General features: G+C 48.4%; 1 protein-coding gene across 1 annotated transcript in view; it reads left to right on the forward strand.

The window, feature by feature from the left end:
* Nucleotides 1-13,475, forward strand: part of KCNQ2 (potassium voltage-gated channel subfamily Q member 2) — a 44,663-nt gene extending 31,188 nt beyond the window's left edge. Inside the window, exons 12-17 of the mRNA XM_035899251.1 lie at nucleotides 62-285; nucleotides 1,258-1,366; nucleotides 2,984-3,115; nucleotides 6,001-6,108; nucleotides 11,887-12,010; nucleotides 12,756-13,475. Coding sequence (XP_035755144.1) covers nucleotides 62-285; nucleotides 1,258-1,366; nucleotides 2,984-3,115; nucleotides 6,001-6,108; nucleotides 11,887-12,010; nucleotides 12,756-13,475 — 1,417 coding nt within the window. The remainder of the gene's footprint in view (nucleotides 1-61; nucleotides 286-1,257; nucleotides 1,367-2,983; nucleotides 3,116-6,000; nucleotides 6,109-11,886; nucleotides 12,011-12,755) is intronic.
* The last annotated feature ends 6,075 nt before the right edge of the window (nucleotides 13,476-19,550 follow it).

Consider the following 19,550-nt stretch of genomic DNA (forward strand, 5'->3'; position numbering starts at 1 on the left):
CCAGAATGACTCCTCCTGCTGTCTCCTTTTTGTCTTTGTTTCAACGTGTTTCTCTGAACAGTCAGAAGGTCAGTTTGAAAGATCGTGTCTTCTCCAGTCCCCGCGGTGCTGGCACCAAAGGGAAAGGCTCTCCACAGGCTCAGGGCATCCGGAGGTCCCCCAGCGCTGACCAGAGCATTGAGGACAGCCCAAGCAAAGTGCCCAAGAGCTGGAGCTTCGGAGACCGCAGCCGAGCCCGGCAAGCCTTCCGCATCAAGGGAGCGGCGTCACGGCAAAACTCAGAAGGTGAGGGCTTGGGGCAACATGCCAGACCCCAAATCCCCGACATCCTGTCCCCACCACCTAAAGAAGGGAAGAGCTGCCAGCCAGGCTGCTTACATAGGTTTCCTTCCCCTTCCACTCACACAGACACAGAATCCCAGGATGGCAAGGGTTGGAAGGGACCTCCAGAGATCACCCAGTCCCACCCCCCTGTTCAAGCAGGCTCACCCAGAACAGGGGGCACAGGACATCGTCCAGGCAGGGGTTGAATATCTCCAAAGGAGACTCCACAGCCCCCCTGGGCAGCCTGGTCCAGGGCTCAGTCACCCTCAAAGTAAAGAAGTTCTTCCTCAAATTCAACTGGAACCTCTTCTGCTTCAGTTTGTGCCCATTGACCCTTGTCCTGGTGCTGGACACCACTGAGAAGAGTCTGGCTCCATCCTCGTGACCCCCACCCTTAAGATATTTGTACATGTTGATGAGGTCCCCTCTCAGCCTTCTCTTCTCCAGGCTAACCAAGCCCAGCTCCCCCAGCCTTTCCTTGTAGGAGAGATGCTCCAGTCCCCTCATCAGCTTTGTAGCCTCCTCTGGACTCTCTCCAGGAGTTCCTCATCCTTCTTGAACTGGGGAGCTCAGAACTGGACGCAGTGCTCCAGGTGGGGTCTCACCAGGGCAGAGGGGGAGGAGAACATCCCTTATCTCCTTTAACTTGGAGTGTAAGAGATAAGCAAAGCCCTGCGGACACCCATGAAAGTGTATAAATGTAGGTACATAGGGATGGGGAAAGGAGGAAGAGCCAGGCTTCTAGAGATAGCTGAGAGCCGCAGCTGGCACTGCTGGATGTCTTGGGAAATGCTCCCATCGGGATGCTCAGCAGAGCTATCTCTGGTGCTTCCCCTGGGATTGCTGTTTGTGATCCGAGTTGCCTTTTCTCGCGTGACACCAGCATGGGAAATGGTAACGCGTTGTCTTGATCCCTCCCTCTCCCACACCCAGAAGCAAGCCTCCCCGGAGAAGACATTCCTGATGAGAACAAAAGCTGCAACTGCGAGTTTGTGACGGAAGATTTGACGCCAGGACTGAAAGTCAGCATCAGGGCAGTGTGGTAAGAGAGGGAGAGGGGGGAAGTGGTCCGGAAAAATAAAAAATAGGGGAAAAAAAGAAATTTGAAGTCCAAGCAGAGGTGGCAAATGCTGAAACGCCTATGCTGCAGACTGTTTTTCCCCTGGGCGGCCTGCCCTCCTTTACAGAAAATTCTGCCAGAAAGGACAATTTTTGCTGAGGGAAGGAATAAACGGAGAAACAGGAAAGCTCACCCAGAACAGGGGGCACAGGACATCGTCCAGGCAGGGGTTGAATATCTCCAAAGGAGACTCCACAGCCCCCCTGGGCAGCCTGGTCCAGGGCTCAGTCACCCTCAAAGTAAAGAAGTTCTTCCTCAGATTCAACTGGAACCTCTTCTGCTTCAGTTTGTGCCCATTGACCCTTGTCCTGGTGCTGGACACCACTGAGAAGAGTCTGGCTCCATCCTCGTGACCCCCACCCTTAAGATATTTGTACATGTTGATGAGGTCCCCTCTCAGCCTTCTCTTCTCCAGGCTAACCAAGCCCAGCTCCCCCAGCCTTTCCTTGTAGGAGAGATGCTCCAGTCCCCTCATCAGCTTTGTAGCCTCCTCTGGACTCTCTCCAGGAGTTCCTCATCCTTCTTGAACTGGGGAGCTGAGAACTGGACGCAGTGCTCCAGGTGGGGTCTCACCAGGGCAGAGGGGGAGGAGAACATCCCTTATCTCCTTTAACTTGGAGTGTAAGAGATAAGAAAAACCCTGCTGACACCCATGAAAGTGTATAAGTGTAGGTACATAAGGATGGGGAAAGGAGGAAGAGCCAGGCTTCTAGAGATGGCTGAGAGCCGCAGCTGGCACTGCTGGATGTCTTGGGAAATGCTCCCATCGGGATGCTCAGCAGAGCTATCTCTGGTGCTTCCCCTGGGATTGCTGTTTGTGATCCGAGTTGCCTTTTCTCGCGTGACACCAGCATGGGAAATGGTAACGCGTTGTCTTGATCCCTCCCTCTCCCACACCCAGAAGCAAGCCTCCCCGGAGAAGACATTCCTGATGAGAACAAAAGCTGCAACTGCGAGTTTGTGACGGAAGATTTGACGCCAGGACTGAAAGTCAGCATCAGGGCAGTGTGGTAAGAGAGGGAGAGGGGGGAAGTGGTCCGGAAAAATAAAAAATAGGGGAAAAAAAGAAATTTGAAGTCCAAGCAGAGGTGGCAAATGCTGAAACGCCTATGCTGCAGACTGTTTTTCCCCTGGGCGGCCTGCCCTCCTTTACAGAAAATTCTGCCAGAAAGGACAATTTTTGCTGAGGGAAGGAATAAACGGAGAAACAGGAAAATCCCCTGCAGGGATGCATCCAAATGTTGTTCTCACCAGCTTTGAGGTTTAGCGCTGACATTTATAAAAGTGGTGCAGAGAGGGCACTCGCGCAGCTGATGGCCCAAGGGGCATCGGGCCCCCCCAATGCAGACAGGGCTTCAGCCAGGAGCTCCTGCAGTCCCCTTCCCCTCTCCTATTGCTGTGTCCGCTCCCATACCCAGCGTTGGGATTTATTCCATTTTCCTTGCAAAGCAGCTCCCTGCGGTGTTTTTTATCTGCCACTAAGCAGGTCAGGCTGCAGCCCAGGGGCTATATTTTGCCTTTCCTCTCCATCTCCTGCAGCATTATGAGATTTCTCGTCTCCAAGCGCAAGTTTAAGGAGAGCCTTCGGCCCTACGACGTGATGGACGTCATCGAGCAGTATTCAGCGGGTCACCTGGACATGCTCTCCCGGATTAAAAACCTTCAGGCCAGGCAAGAGACCCCTCTCTTTGCTTCATTTTTTCCACTGTTTTTTGTTCATTGTGGAGGTGGTGCCAGGAGAGAGACACTTTCCTTTGCAGCTACAACTTAGTCTTTTTCTTCCTAAAGGAGAACCTCAAGGAGAGCATCAGTGCTTGTGGCTGGAACCCAGAGGGATGGGCAGGACAGGGGCTGCAAATGGTGGTGTTACGCCGCTAAAACTCCCTTAGTGCCCACACCAGGGGACACACACAAAAATCAGGGCTCGTCCTCCTGCTTTGGGAGTTTCTGTTGTTCTAGTATATCCCAAAGGTAAGGCAGGCGCCTACGTCTGCGGTCCTCCCGGCAGGATAGCCAAGGTTTGGTGCCCCAGCCTTAAGGCTGATGTGGGTGATTTGGTACCTTTCTGGGAGCGATGCAAAATAAAATCTGGTGTGTTGGTTGTGACCCTGCTGCTACAGGCAGGGGGGGCAGCGAGGGAGCAGCGGCTTCGCCAGTTGTTGGGGCCACGGAGCTGTTTTAGGAGGAATCCCTCCTCGGATGGCCCAGTCTGCCACAAATACATGCCAATAGGGATTTCTCATCCAAGCCTACCGATGTAGATGTGGGTTAGCCGAGCTGCATTTCAACCTCTGTGCTCAAATTTTAGGGGTTTTAGTTAGTTTTAATAGGGGAAGACATATGAAAAAGGGACAAGTGGAACTGAGAAAGGCATTTAAAATTTCATTTTCCGCTACGAAAACCCAGTTATTTCTCCTGCAAAAAAATGCATATGAATTTGGTCCCCCAAAGAGAGGATGTGAGCTAAATCTTTTTGCCTGACCACTGCTCTCTTAGCCCCGATGTCCCACATTGAAAGCCAGACCCCAAACCCCAATGCTCCCCCGGCTGCATCAGCTCAGAAGTAGCCCCAGTTCTGCTGATCTCAGAGGATGCCCAGAACAGAGCCAGGGCTTGGCTGTAGGCAATCTCCAGTCAAAATAATATCCTGTCTGCTTTTACACTTGGAGAATGAAAGCATTTCCCTCCACAGCTGCGGCAGCCCAGCTTCCTCTGCAAGCCATTGGGGAAGTTTTCCTTTAATTCCAAGCCCGTCTAGGTCTCTGACAGAGTCAGCAAATGTGCAAAATAATGTCTTTGGGTATGCAAACAGCTAACGTGAACCTCAGGAGTGGAATAGGAAAATCGTCTGCGGTAAAAGAGGAATCTCTCTTCTCCTGCTTATCTCTCTGAGACTGTTTTAACTCTGCTATTTTTGATATTTAAGCAGCGGAGGTAACTTTCTCAGCGCTGCTGCATGCTCTGTGTTTCCCATTTCCAGATATGCAGCCAGAAGGTAAATTCTCCCTTGTGATGGAGACTAAAATATCCTGGAGAATTTCCTCTCTTTGAGCCTCTCATCCCCGTTCAGTTCAAATTCAGTGATTACAGATCCAAGATGCGTAGCTGAATCTGGAGATGGAAGAGGAGGAGGAGGAGGGGATTTATATTTCCTAACTTTAATAACATGAATAACCTCCCAGGCTGCCTCCACAGTGGGTAGTGAACCATTGGGGTTGTCATCTCCACTGGCTCCAGGTGAGATACCTGAGTTTTCAGCACCCCGAGCTGGCGTGGCAGATTGCCTCACCGTCCATGCTAGTCTCATGGCCAATCCTTCCAGGTGATGTGCTGCAAAGACAGTGTGGTTTGGTTGGCTGGGGCTTGAGGTGGTTGGGGTAAGGAATTTTGGCTTTCAAAGACGAAACTGAGTTCTTCTCTCAGCGGTACCTGTGGGACTGTGAGGCTGAGGTTGCTGAGGCTGGACTAGGCTAGGGCTTCCATCCATCCCATTGCAGGGAAGTCAGGAGGACCGGGAACTGCTTTAAAAGTGTGAAATACCCGGATTTGGGATCCAGGGCTACCAGGCAGCTTCATTGGTTTCCCTGTCCCCAGCAAGCAGGAGATCAGTGATGGTGATGGGAGCAGACCTTGTGGGGTCATCCTTCAAAGCACTCATCATCATAGTCAGATGGGCACCAAGAGGTCCCATGGCTGGTCACCTGCCCAGTACAACTAGAAGGGGCACCTTGTAGACGAGCTGTGTGCCTGGGATGGCCGTGGCCAACGTTGGGGCATGGCCAACGCTAGAAGTACAGCTCAGAGGAGAAGAGATATTTTTATTTCCCTTCCCTTCAGCAATCAAAGCACTGTGTTCTCCGTGCCAGCTCGGCTTGGCAGGGCTGGCTGTGACCTCCCATAGCCAGGGCTTTGGTGGATTAAAGCTGCATTCAAGCAAATTTCTGGGTTGTTTACATGCACTTTCCTCTTTAATCATTAATGCCTCTGTCACTCTGTCTGTAATGTGCTCTTTTCAGTGTTGTGTTCACACTGTCTCGTGTCTCATCCTGACACCTTGCCAACCATGGATGTCTCCCATTCATTGAGTTACACAATCCTGCAGCGTATCCCGCCGACTCCAACAGCTCATGCTTTTCTGAACTAGCTGAGGATGTGTTATCTAGCACTGGAACTGAAAGGAGAATGCATATATGTTTTTTCATATCCAACCACCTCAATGGGATATTGCTACATAGATACAAATAGATTCCAGAGGGTAAAGCATGTTGCCTATTATATCTGGGGCGGGGGGGGGCTCTCCTAACGATGTTTCAGTGGTGCCTAAATCTCCAAATCTTACCCCGGGGTGAGTAAAACTGTGGCTTTCACCAGCGCCCAGGTGGTAGGAGAGAGCCTGCTGTTTCCAGCGGAATATATGTTCAAATTCTCTCTCTTTTTCTCTCTCTGTCGTCCTGTTTTTCAGTTGTTTCTTTCTGCAACTTTTCTGACCGACTTTTCTCTATGTGTTGCTTCATTATGCATTTTGCTGGTGTCTTTTTTCTTATTTACTTTGCCAGGATAGATATGATTGTGGGTCCCCCGCCCCCTTCAACTCCCCGGCATAAGAAGTATCCAACCAAAGGACCCATGTATTCTTCCAAAGAATCTCCCCAATACTCGCCTAGGTTAGGATTCACCAAAATGCCGCTTTCTCTGGATTTTTCATTTGCTTAATGTCAAACCCCTTTCATGCCAGTTATATGACGGCATTTATCGCTCAGCAGTGCAGCTTGCTAAATCATGACTCAGAAGGGCTTGCTGCTCTGGGTATGCTCCAATTTACTTTCAGTAATGAGCTTTCACACTAGGCAAGCCAAAGGGGAAAAAAAAAGGGACGTTCACACAGTCATCAGTAACCACCAGCTTCTTCAGCTAGCGTATTTTCTATTTTCAGTCTTCTTCTAGGCATTAGAAAGCAAAATTCTGTCTTTTTAAAACGTCATATTTTATCAGGCTATCTTCAGCTGTAAAAGGTGGAATATTTACCCATAAAGCCGATATAAATGATCTGCTTTCTAAGAGATGAAACACTCCACAGAGAAGCGCAGGAGCCTCTGCAGCTCTTTGCACTACGAAATGAGTTCAGTGGGCAAAGTAAGAATGAAGTGTTCTGTACCCCATGAACGCAGTGGTCTCTTTTTTTGGCTGAGGAAAAAAATTGCGTTAAAATGTTACAACCATGGGACTGATATTAAAAAAAAATAAATAATTTAAATCCTGATTGTGCAAGCAAAAAGAAGAGCAGGAGTCAAACCCAGCCCTCATCGAGATTTTTCTCATTGCCCTCATTGAGTTCTCTCCTTAGGTATCACCGTACCTGACGTTGATGCCACGAGGAACGTATTCGCACTGAAGTTCTCATTTGAGGGCATTCTGAGGTCTGGCCAGCAGGGCTATGAGCTGAGCTCTATTTTCACCTTGTATTGAGACCTCTGGAGCCCAAGGCAGGTGTAAATATTTGCCAGGAGGTCATTTTCCATGCACAAATAGGAGGTGATTTTTAAATGCAGCAAGCTTAGCTTCAAATATTTTTTTTTCTTGCCCTCCCTAAGAGCTAATATGTGACAAATATCTTGATTTTTATTTGAGCTGCTCTGAGTAATCTTCACTAGAGGTGTGTGAGCAAAAGGAATACCCAAAGTATGCCTTTTCCCACTCAGCTAGCTTAAAGATTAAAAAAGAGAATTTTCCAGAAGCCCCAAGCTTTACGCTTGGAAACAAGGTGCTCTCAGGAAAGCATTTTTCCCGTTTCTCCTCCCTGCCAAAAGATGAGGCCCCAAACTAGCCTTTAAAAATGAAATGCCTTTCTTATCTGCAGCAACATTTTGCTTTTAAAATAAAAATACGTATTCCAATGGATTTTGTTGCATTTAACCTCTAAGATTTGGTGTGCAACAAGCCTTCGCTAGAGGCAAGATTTTCATCTGCAAGCTTGTGCCTTGCACGCGGAGAAGGTGATCGATGGATGCTAGGGGAGAAGGCCTCAAACTGGGATATTTATTTTAGTCACTCCAAGTCTGTTGCTATATCAGCATAATGTTAATGACTTCCCCTCCCCCCCCAGTTTTTACAGCTTCTGATACTGGTGGCCAGACTAAAATGTGTTTGCACATACCCACTGGGCTCCTGGGACATTAAGACTTTTTTTTTATAATTGCTCCCTTTTTTAATGAATCGAATTTTCTCATTTCTTCTTTACTGAGCTGTGGCTGAGAGGCTCCAGAAAGCAGCAGAGTAGAGAAGGCTGCTGAAATCTCGGCTCCCACCCATTGAAAGGCTTACGCTGTGCTTAATTTTCAGCAGCTGCATCCTCCCACGGGCACCGGTGGGACTCGTGAGGTGCTCGAGGTGCTCGATGGATGGGAACCAGAGCTCTGAGCAGCCCCAAGCCCAAATCTAAAAACTCTGGGTCAGGCTCTGCTGCTGCTGTGGCCTTCCTCATCTCCGCACCAAGTGGGTCCATGCCGTGGGCCCACACGCCGTGGGGTCCCCATGGGCAGCACCAGCCTCTCCTTTTTAGCCTGCACCCCCCTGTTTTAGCCAAATGCTGCCCAGATCATAAGAAAACACCCAGTGAAGGAAGAGAAACAAAACCGAGTGATGTCCCATGAGCTGTCTGAACTCCATGGATTGCACTGTGGTGCTCTAGATCACCAAAAGTTTTCTGCAAGTAGGTCCCAGCAAAGGCGGCTGGAGACCAGCGGGTGTCCACGGCTGTGGTTTGGCTGAAGGTGTTTGCTCCATGCTGTACACGCAGACAATTTGGATTAAATTCCTTTGATCAGCTAATTTAACGTAGAATAGGTGCAACCTCATCTGTAATTTTTAGACAACATATATTGGTCAAAGTATTGTCTAGAGCAAACTTTATTGCCAAATGAGGAGGTAAGTAGCCAGTCCTGTGACGTGGATGAAGGGGGTTTGGCTTCAATGCCTGGATTGTGTACAAAAAATTAAGAGATAAAGAAAAAAAGAAAATAACTGAATATATATTCCCAAACACTTCATTTTTATCTCATTTGAGCCGTTTGACCTTTTGATGTCTGCTTCTGGCCCGAGGGTGACATATTACACCTCTTTGCATGCCCTGTTAGCATGAAGCATAATGAAGCATGAGAAAACCTGCACTGTGGCTGATGCAAGACTTTACATTTTTGTTGTATCATTAGAAAGCAGGAAAGATATCAAAGTTCACTTTAAAGATCAACCCCCTTTCTCTCTCCCTCCCAAACTGCGACCCAGCAGAGCCTATCCAGGACAGCAGATGGCACAGTTGGTCACACATCGTTAGAAATCTCTGAATCCTCTTCTGCCACAAAGGGAAAAACACAGGGCTGGTTCCTCCAAAGCCTCAGCTGAATTCTTCTCTCCACACGTGTGTGTTCAACACAGCCAGGATAAGTGCCGGGAAGGCACAAGGCTCCCCACGGGATGTAGGGCAGGACTGGGGTTTGGCATCTCAGAAGATTCGCGGTCCCTTGTCACGCAGTAGGAACATACGCCATCCCCCTCTGTTTGCAAAGGTGGAGTACGTTCTCTCTTCTTCATCTTTTGAGCTTTGCTGCCCAATTTGGACAAAACCTCCAACTCTTATAATGGCTAAAAGGACCTTCTGTTCTTCGGGGTGCTCAGCTAGGTGCAGGCGGGTTGGGAGCTCGCAAGGAAATTCCTCTCCTCTCTTGTGTCAGATAAGGCACAAATGAAATCTCTGCGCTTTGCTGAGCATAGGAGCACTTTCCCCTGGTCTAACTTCTGCTGTGGGAAGCAAAGGAGTGGGAGACCTCAAGCCTGGTTTCTCCCATCAAGAGAGAAGGACTTGGTTCACCTTCTTCTCCCCTCTCTGCACTGAAGTTGGTGGCCTACAGCTGCCCACCGCACTGTCCTTGGTGCAGACCCTGCCCTCAACGCAAGGTCTGGTGCTCAGGTTTCTTAGAGCTGTGGAAGGTCACCCCCTCAGGAGTCAGGACTACGTTAAAGTATAGACGCAAAGGGAATGAATTGAGCAGGAATTCTCCTGGGCTCTGCTATCAGCGGTGTATGGGCAGGGGCTTCTGGATGCTTTATGGGTGAGCTCTGTGAGAGCTTCAGTCCTGCTTTTGTATCACAGCAGGTCTAGAGACAAATCATGTCCAGCCTGAAGGTGATGGGAGAAGTCAGGGCTCTTCTATATGAGTGATCACTCCATCTGTGAAGCGCCAGCTGGCCTCCTGTGCTTCACATGGGTCCCGTGAGGCTCATTTAATGGTTACCTCTTCTCTTAAGGACACGGAAGAGAGAAGTCCGTCCTCAAATTCTGCAAGATTAGAAATAGGGTTACACAAGACTCTCTCTGCTATTCCAATACTCCATAGCATGACCATGTTCGGTTTTCCTCTCTGTGTTACAGTCTGTCCTGCCTCCCTGCTCCACTCAGCAACTGTTGAAGGATGTCTCATTTCCATTAGTGGGCACATTTCAGTGTCAATGCCGTGCCAGATGGGACACGAGGACGGAGCACCCTGACTGTGCTTGGCCTTCTGCAATATTCCGTAGCGTTTAGAGTTTGAGCCTCTTTAAACGCGTGCTCAGTGTTTTACTAGTCTGCTTGCTTGTGCATACAGGAGAGGAGTTCGTACAGTGGCTGTCCCACGCCTTGACTTGTGATTCCAAACCAAGGTAGCCCGGTGTATCCCATTTAATACCTCTTTGCCTAGATGGTAACAACGTTGTCGTAGGATTTCTCGTGCTGTATGTCATGTCAGTAATGGCGTCCCTTGTGGGGAGTTCCTGTACCTGTCAATAATTTGCTTCTCCCATTACAAGAGAGAAATAAGGCGTGCATGTTCCTCGCACTTGTGATTATAGCACTTGGTGCTCCTTGTACTCCCGTGCTTATATTGCTAAGCAAAGGAGCAAACGTGACTTTTTCAACAGAAATTTTAAACCAGATTCTGTCGCCTCCCTGCCCAAATGAAGTATCTTCTGGGATCAAAGATAAACTCTAAAATAATTGTTGGCTTGTATTTTCCGTCTTCGGTGTGATGTGCCTATCCACGTCATCTCTTTGAACCAGATCTTCTGGTGCTGTAAACCACTGTTGCTCTAATATAAGCCAAGGGAGCCATGCTGGTCCATACCCACTGATACCTGTCCCTTAATGTCAACAGCCAACATAGGTGTTAAGTCCCTGTCAGATGTAAAGAAAACAGATGGCTCTTGTGTTGGAAATAGCCTCACATCTCATCCCTTTCTTTGGTTTTTGTTTGTTTGTTCATTTTCCCCTGTCTGTCTGTGTTCAAGCTCCTTCCTTTTCCTCCTCCTGGTGCATGGACCCATGGCCCACACGGCAGAACTGCGTAAGAAGCATTTTGAGTTTTCCGCTCAAGATACCTCAACTTGGTTTCAGTCAGATTAATTAACCCGTCTCTTCCCCTGCCACCCTTATGTTTGGTGCATTATGCAAGAGTAAAGTTTGCCTGGCGTAAATTAGGTTCTGAACGGGGCTGCCATTAAGAAGCTATTCCAAAACTTGAGTTGCTCCCCTGACTTTTGAGGGATCAAGAAGCTCCGGTGTTTAACTCTCTAGAAAATTTGTAATTGGATGGCTCAATTAAAATTGACTTCCAGGTTCCAAACTGGCTCTGCCCTCCTCCTTCCTCTGCATTTGGAGCTGTGTATCAACCCAGGTGTTTCTAGAATGGGAACAAGGAGCTGCAAATGTAACGTGTGTAAAGAAGTTAGCGCCAAACAATGTCCCCAGTAGCTTTAGCTGCTGATTTGGCTGCTGCTACTGGCTTGGACCCTTGCTGACAGAAAACCTCTAATGACACAGGTGTGAGCTGCAGTGGCGTTGAGACAATTTGGTAACGTTCGGTGAGTTATGACCGAATTCAGCCCTGATGTAATCCCACCAAAATGGTTAGCCCTACGCCTGCTTGTCTGGGTCTTAGGGCAAGCAGCTCGTTTTCGTGGACATGAGAATTACACGCTTACATTTGCATCGAGGAGAGGAAACTGCTGCAAAGACTGAAAAAAAATCCCATTGCCATATGCTAGACAGAAAACTTGATCTTCCCCCAAAATAAGAAATTTCTCAGTACAAATACCACGTTAATTGATTTGGAAGAAAGCCAGTTAAAGACATTCTTTGCAGTGGGTAAATTTACTGTGCATAATGTGCCAGGTTTTATCTGTATAAACAGAAATGGATAATTTCAAACTCTGCTAATACTGCTCTGAACTTTGCATCTGAATTAACACTTCAGTGCCACTGCGTGTCTGTGAGTAATTTGGAGTGTTAGTTGGGAGAGAGGCTGTTGCTTTGTCCCACGGAGGCGTGACAAGTGGAGTCCCCCTCGCCTGCTGCCTCCAACTGACTCCAGGTTCTTTTCCGGGGGCGGGGGGGGATTTTCTGATCCCGGTAGAGTTGACCAGATCGTTGGGAGAGGATCCTCCATGACCGACAAGGATCGCACCAAAGGGCCAGCAGAGGGGGAGCTGCCTGAAGACCCCAGCATGATGGGCAGGCTTGGAAAAGTTGAAAAACAGGTATATTGGGTCAGGAGGGAGCTCTTATCCTACGGCATTGCATGCATTGTGTTGGTTTCTTCTTGCCTTATTTTTCCCCAGTGGGCCATTGCCATTTAGAAAAAAAAAAAAAAGGAAGAGCTAAGAATATTTTGAAAAAGAAACAAGGTAGATGTTATGAAGGGGCACTAGATGTCTTAGAAGCCTAAGTACTCCTTTCAAAACAGGCACTTTGGAGTCTGTGGCATACGGACTTTCTGTTTTGGTGAGTCTACCAAAGTCTACATTATTTTTTAAAATGGTACATTGGTTTCTTTGCCACCGTACCGGACATGTTTCAAATGAGTCCGTGAGCCTGGCGGCTGTAGCTGCTGGCCTCGCTGAAGATGAAAATCTTCTTAGAGGATAAGGCTCAGAAATCCCCACAGCCATCTGAGCCCAGGCAAGTGCCAAATGTGGTAAGGAGCTGAAAGCCACTGGAAGGATGTGAGTGTGCTCCAGCTTTCCTGGAATTCAGTGCATTTCCAAAAGATTATAGGAGCTTAAGGAAAACCCCATAAAAAGGTGGAAAACGAAGGGGTTGTTTTTTTCAGAATAGGAAAATTAAACATTTGCTAAAAGTTTCAGTTTGGTGCAGGTCAGTGTAGACAGAGGCCATCTATGAAGCCCAGGCCCACACTCATGCCTAGAAGTTGCTTGTACTCAGGGTGTTAATTTGCTCCAACCTGCAGGCAGTGTGTAGCCCTGTAACTGTGGTGTTCTGCAGGTTCAGTCAATGGAGAAGAAGCTGGACTTCCTGGTGAACATTTACATGCAGCGGATGGGCATCCCACCAACGGAGACGGAGGCTTATTTTGGGTCCAAAGAACCAGACCCAGCACCTCCTTACCACAGCCCCGAAGACAGCAGGGAGCACATTGACAAGAATGGCTGCATCATCAAGATCATCAGGTCCACCAGCTCCATGGGTCAGAAGAACTTCTCTGCCCCGCCAGCCCCGACCAACACATGCCCGCCCTCAACATCATGCCAGCAGCAGGTCTACCAGCGGCAAAGTCACGGCTCCTCGCCCGTCGGAGACCCCGGCTCGCTGGTCCGCATCCCACCTCCGCCCTCCCATGAGCGCTCCTTGTCAGCATACAGCGGTGGGCACAGGGCGAGCGCAGAGTACCTGAGGAATGAAGACATTACAACCAAACACCACGAGAGTGCCATGAGAGACAGCGACACGTCCATCTCCATCCCCTCGGTAGACCACGAGGAACTGGAGCGCTCTTTCAGCGGCTTTAGCATCTCCCAGTCCAAAGAGAATTTGGACATCCTTAACAACGGTTGCTATGCAGCCGTGGCCAAAATCAGACCCTACATTGCAGAAGGGGAATCAGACACCGATTCTGACCTCTGCACGCCCTGCGGTCCTCCTCCCAGGTCGGCCACGGGCGAGGGACCCTTCAGTGACATGGGCTGGTCAGCCCCCAGGCAGTGAAGCCTTCTCGCAGCCGCCGAGCCACGTCCGAGCGCTGGCAGCTGCCCGCTCCAGCTGCCCATGCGTCGAACTTCTCAAGGAGATTGACAGCTAAGGTTTTCCTCCTTCTAGGACATCCTTAGCTGGCGGATATTTTCTTGCAGCTTACTCTGGGGGTGGGGAACGAGCAGGTCCGAGCCTGCGTTTTTGGAAGAGGTCACGGTGGTGAGCGGACTGGAGCCGTGAAGTCCAGATTTCTTTCATACTCTCTTTCTAAGATCATTAGGTGAAATTATTTCATGGTGCAGGGTAGGCAATTTGCATTTCTTGGGAATCTTCAGAAGTGCAGGGCAGGAATAAATCACCCAGCCAGGGCTTTTGGAGGTCACAGAAACTGGTGGCTGACACGTGTGAGGTGGGAGTCCATGGCACTGGTGATTACACCTTTAGGTGTTTTGGAGTTGCGGAGTGAACGCGTGTCTGGTTCTGGCTTAGATTTCAGGTCATGTGCAATTCTGGGGGGTTGTTACTCTGTGGTTCCTCATTAACCATCAGGAAGGTGGCATAATTTCAATATAATACATGGAAACGTTGCATAGGCCCCTGGAGGAGAGGGGTGGTGGCTGGAATATTTGCATAACCAGAAGACATGGCCTCAAAGTGGGGTAGGTTAGGATACTGCTCTGAACCAGAATGGTTTGGAAATGATCCCATCTTAGGAAACTGAAAAACTCAGAAATATGAGCTTGAGTGCGAGAAGAGAGAGAACCCTGAGGGCAAAGAAATGAGACAGGGAAGGAGGACAAGAGACTACGAGGCTGGAATTTTATGTTTTAAACCATGTATTATATTTAATTATCTCTCCTCCCATTGACCACAGACCTGGAGGTGCTTTGGAAGCAAAGGCAAACAAAGGCAACCCCTCTGGAGGGCTGCCATGGGGTGAAGCCGTTCTTGTGGCCAACAGTGCTGCTGTGGAGTCACAGCCACCAGGCCAAAGGGAAGGGGTGGATATGCAAGATGCCGTGGTCCCTGCATTGCTGCGAGTTAAGTGCTGAGCTCCATCCTTTTGAAGTCCTGTTGGTCAGAGCGGGCACTTTTCTTACAGTTTGCATTGTGCCTGAACACTTTTGCACACACGATGCCCTGTGAAACTCTTCCCTTTCTTCTTCTGCCCTGCCAAGAATCTCACACCCATGTTCTCGGGACATCCTTCGGTTTTGTTTGGATCCCTCAAGCTGAGTTAAGAGGTTCTTCTTCATTTCTTTGTGGTCTTTCAGAAGCCTCTTACCTGGGCTTGTCCGCAAGTTGTGCCAATCCAAGTCTGCCCCGTTCCGTTGTTGTTAAAGTATGTTCTCTTGGAAAGATCATTGTGTTGTTATCGGGAACCTCAGCAGCGCATTCAGCTGGGGGAAGGCAAGGGAGAAGTGATGCTCCAGGTGTCTTTTGGGACCAAAACAAAGTCACAAAGTGATCGTTTACATGGATAGATTGGTTGGGGTTTTTTTGCAAGGGGGTGGATCAGGAAAAGTGTGTTTGGGATCCATCTCCAGGGCTGGGACACCATGGCCAGCATGGTGCCTCTGAACCCTCCCATGCATCACAGCCCAAATCCCCCGTGTGTTTCCTGCTGGGGCTGTGTCTGTGGTTTCAAACCCCGTCTCTTCACATTTTCTCTATGTTGTGTCAAGAGCCTGTTAAGGATGTTTAGGTGACAACTTCATTTCTGTGTGGCCTTTGAGAGGTTGAACATTGACTTGCTTGGGGTGAAGGGAGAATCACTGCCTTTTTCTCTCCTCCTGTTTGCTTGACCAGAGGCAGCAACCCAGGGAGACCCAGGACTATTTTGGCCTTAGGGAAGATGTGGGTGCAGTCTGACAGCTTGCAGACAGGAAATAAAACCCATCCCAGGTCTTCACATGGGATTGAGGAGCGGGGAAAGGCTCTGCACAATTTTTTCTGCCATTTTTCACCAGGAGGGGAAAACATTTTTCTTAGAGGCAACCTGGGCTTCCAGCCATGCTAGTTCCTTTCTTTCCCATTCGATCTTTTTTTTTGTTACCTCCTGCAATTTTTCTCTCTCTGCTTGGGGTCCCAAACTCTTTTTGGCTCCCAATTTCTTTGTGCAAAGTGAACCCAGTGATACCCTTGACTTCCACACAGAGAAACCTTTGAGTGCAAAAAATGGCTGCTAATTGTGCAGACTTGCCAGTGGTGTGCTGCAAAACGAGATGCCTTCTGGTGGAGCAAGAAGTGCCAGCAGGTCCCAAATCAGACTTGGTGGCATGTGTTTTCTAGGGACCACAAGAATGGAAATTGCACTGGGTGAGGCAAAAGTCAGCATTGCTGCTGCCAGCTGCTCACTGCAAGTTTTGTCCAAGTCAAAGATAAAACAGATTTATTGTTTGTTTGCAATTACTTTTTGCGGCCTGCTGGAAATTTGGCACGAAAGGGTATGATATGAAGGCAGGAACTCCGGATGAGGATGAGGATGATGTCATATGGTCCTATTGCAGTATAGGTACACGACCAGTGTTTGATATAGGAGGCAAAGTCAACAGGACTGCAAGGCACAGTTTTTGCGGGATGTGATTTTCATCGTGTCCTAATTTTGCAGCCCTATTGCCTCTATTCCGAAGGTCCGTTTCCTAGGTCTTACTGCAAAATCCCCTTCTCCTGCCCGATGATGTTACGCCCTTGAAAGCAGCTACTGCCCGTGTGTCTCAAGGAGACGCCGTTCCACTGCGTCCTCTGGGGTATCCACAGACTGAAATCTGGCAGTCTTCTGCCTCCTCTAGGGACTGCAGAGGAAGAATTGTGTTTTCCCTCTTCAAATAAATTACTGTGCCAGAGTTTATAATGATCTTCTGACTCAGAGATTGAAAAGGTGTTGGATTTGTCCCACAGTCACTGATAACAGAAAACAGGTTTTATATACATGCAGCACAGATTGTATCTTTCTGTTACAAATTTCACATTAGGTTTTTTGGAAGGTGTAAGAAATATTCCACCTTTATCCCTGACATCATTTATAAGAAATTCTGACGCACATTCACAACCATGCCGTGAAGTGTCACTTCTCATTCATCCAGGCAAAAATGCTTGACCTGGATTTTTGGGTTAACTTACACCTGAGTTAACTCCAAATAACGCTCCTTATTTCCATGAAATTATTTATGCCTGCATAAATGAGAACAGAGCCTGATCCTTGCTTATTGACACAAATAATTTCATTCCTTTCCTAAATCTTAGTCCAGTACTTCCTGCAAAGCCTTCGCTTTCAGTCCCTCGGTTCCCCCATGCCTGTGTCACATACTCCTGGTGGTAACCTCCCACAAGAAGGATTAACCACTAGTTTAAAAGCAAATAAATCAGTTTTGTTGTGCTAATAAGGCAGTCCCAATGATAAAAACCTTTAAAAGGATGGACAGGCAGACTTTGTCCCTCTGCTGAGCCTCTCTCGGGCTGATCTTTGCTCCCCTATTCCTTGCAAGTCTGGTTCTGTAATTTTTGGAGGACAGAAACAGGTTTTAGACAATGCCAAGTGTGGACAGAGGAGACCAAGGAGAGCTGAAGCAGATGTGAAAGCCAAATTTCCAGCAGGCCATCCTGAACTGCTCCAGGGGTGCCCATGCCCACGCACGTTTGTGTGCACAGAGCCTGGTTTTGAGGTGCATCTGTGCTGAACGTGGCCTTGGACGAGAGCCTGGGATCTGGTCTCCAAGAACCTTCTGGACTTTTTTTTTTCAGAATCTGGGTCTAGGGCTGGAGAGAAATGCTGCAAATGGCCCCACCTGTGGGATGGAGCAATCCCTGAGACCGGGACCTGAAGCCGCAGTCATTTTTGGGTGCTTCAAGTCCGAGCGTGGGTTCAAGTTGACTAAGGAGTGCACGTCTCCAAAGAGGAGCCGTGGCTGGAGGTGTTGTGATCTCTGTGCAGGTGGCCTTTCATAACGCGACCCCGAGACATAAGAACAGAGCACTAGCCATAAATCGAATTTCCCAACATTTGGGAAGCGACTTTAATGTTACTCAAGTGTGGATTTTGTATGTGAATTTCCTTGTTGACTCATTTTCTTATTAATAATTTTTAAAACAGAAATGTCAAGAAACTCACTGAAAACAAACCTCGTGTCCAGCTCAGAAAGCCATTCTATTTCTTTAGACAGACTATGTGATAGATCAGGTTTTCTAAAAATGTATTTTGTTTGAAATGCTGCTTAATAGATCCAAATAAATTCCGCAGGGTCATTGCTATTTAAAGATAAATAGGTATATTTTTACATTTTTAATTGATTTTTAAGATTTTAAATTATGTGTGTTTTTAGAACAAGTTTCTATAACCTACCTGCAAAGCCAGAGCATCACCTCGGATACGAATGCTCCCCTTCCTAACTGTGACCCAAGAGAAAAGAAAATCACATTTACTCATCTTTTTCTCAAGAGGGAGCTACTGCAAACCTCATTTCCCTTCTATCCTCAGACCGCTCTGGTCACGGCGACATTATTGCTCAAAACAAAATGAAAGTATTCAAAGAGAAACTGAAATTCCTAAGGAATTTGCCCAAGAGTTATCCCACATAAAGACCCTTAGCAGTGAGTATTTTATTGGGAAAGTTAAAAAGCCCAGGAGCAGGCTAAGGATTTCTTTTTCTCCACCCACGCCCGTGTGAACCCTCAGGGTTGAGCGAGCCCTGAGCCTCCGTCCCTTCCGAGCTCGCCCGTGCTCCTCCGACCCACGCCCAATGCGCCCGCCTCCTCTGTCACCCGCTCTCCGCCATAGCTCAGCGTCTTCTGTTCTCGTCGGCTTCCTTTTCGTGAACCAGAAACAAGGAAATCAGATACAAAAGCTCCTTCACCTGCCAGTAACATTGAGGCTGCGACACGGAGGGCTGTGGCACGGGGGTGAGGGCGGCAGCCCCCTCCGAGCCCCGCGTGGGTCGCTGCTGCTCAGCGGTGGAAAAGCAAACTCTTGCTTTTAGCACACGAACACCCCGACTTTCCTGCGTCACGGAGCAAAATCTGCTTAAGAGCAAGGGTGTGGGTTGGTTGTTTTTTTAACGATAATAATAGGGTTTTTTTTTTTTTAATAATAAGGATAATAATAATGCATAGGAATCTTCTTTAGTATATCTTAGCGTTTGATGCCCCAGTGACACAATACTGCTTGCCTTATATTAGTGTCTAGAGGGAGAGGGCTTAACACACCTTTTGATACAATATTAATCACGCTTATAATTTAGGTAGCAGCAAGGAGCGGCTGCTGCAGGAGGAGCAGCCGGGTCCTTTTTAACGTATGAATGTGCTTTCCAGACTCTCTCACTGACTGTACTCTCAATTTTGCCTGCTACTGCATGCAGCCTGAGATGAGTAGACAGCAATACGCTCCAGCTGTATCTGCACTCCCAGATTGCTGTAGTATCTGACAAGGTGACATTGCCAAAAGCATCATTTTGGGGGAGAGGCCGTCCTCCCGGTGGCCCATCACACAGGGAGCTGCGGTGCTTCTGTAGGTAACACTGCTATACCAAGTGTCTTTCATGCCGCGACTGATCATTGCCCCATCCCTCTGATACAGCATGCACAAACTCCACTTCTACTGCTTGTAACTAAGGGGTAAAAAAACCCCACGTTTGTACCTGTGGTTCCTTGAAACATGGACAGGGGGAGGAAAAAATAGGAATTGTGTTGGCTGTGTATAACAACCTGCTTTCCATCCAGATGCCTCAGAAGAAGAGTATCCCAGGTATCCCTTCCTGAGGGTTTGGAGGAGCAGGCAGAACAAGGCAGGCAGTGCCAAGGATGGAGGCCTGGTCTTCACTTCGGAGATGCCATTTGAACCCCCATGTGTGGGACTTGCCATGTGTCTGTTTTAATTCCCATGGGGTTCTCTCGCCTGTATCCAGCTCAGGTCTGCAGGCGCGTTTGTGCCTGCAGCCCAGCCCGCGGGGCGGGGGGGAATGTGACTCCCAAACTTTAGAAACTTCTTTTTTGGAAATTTCATCCACCCTTGTCTACAGCCCTAGGGGGTCTCGGGGACCCTGCAGCTGTGCCACGTCCATTCCTTGCGGAAGCATCTCTTACTTTCCTTACGGA

This window comes from Egretta garzetta, unplaced genomic scaffold (genome assembly GCF_000687185.1).
Source record: "Egretta garzetta isolate BGI_Z169 unplaced genomic scaffold, ASM68718v1 scaffold158, whole genome shotgun sequence".
In the NCBI taxonomy this organism is placed as follows: domain Eukaryota; kingdom Metazoa; phylum Chordata; class Aves; order Pelecaniformes; family Ardeidae; genus Egretta; species Egretta garzetta.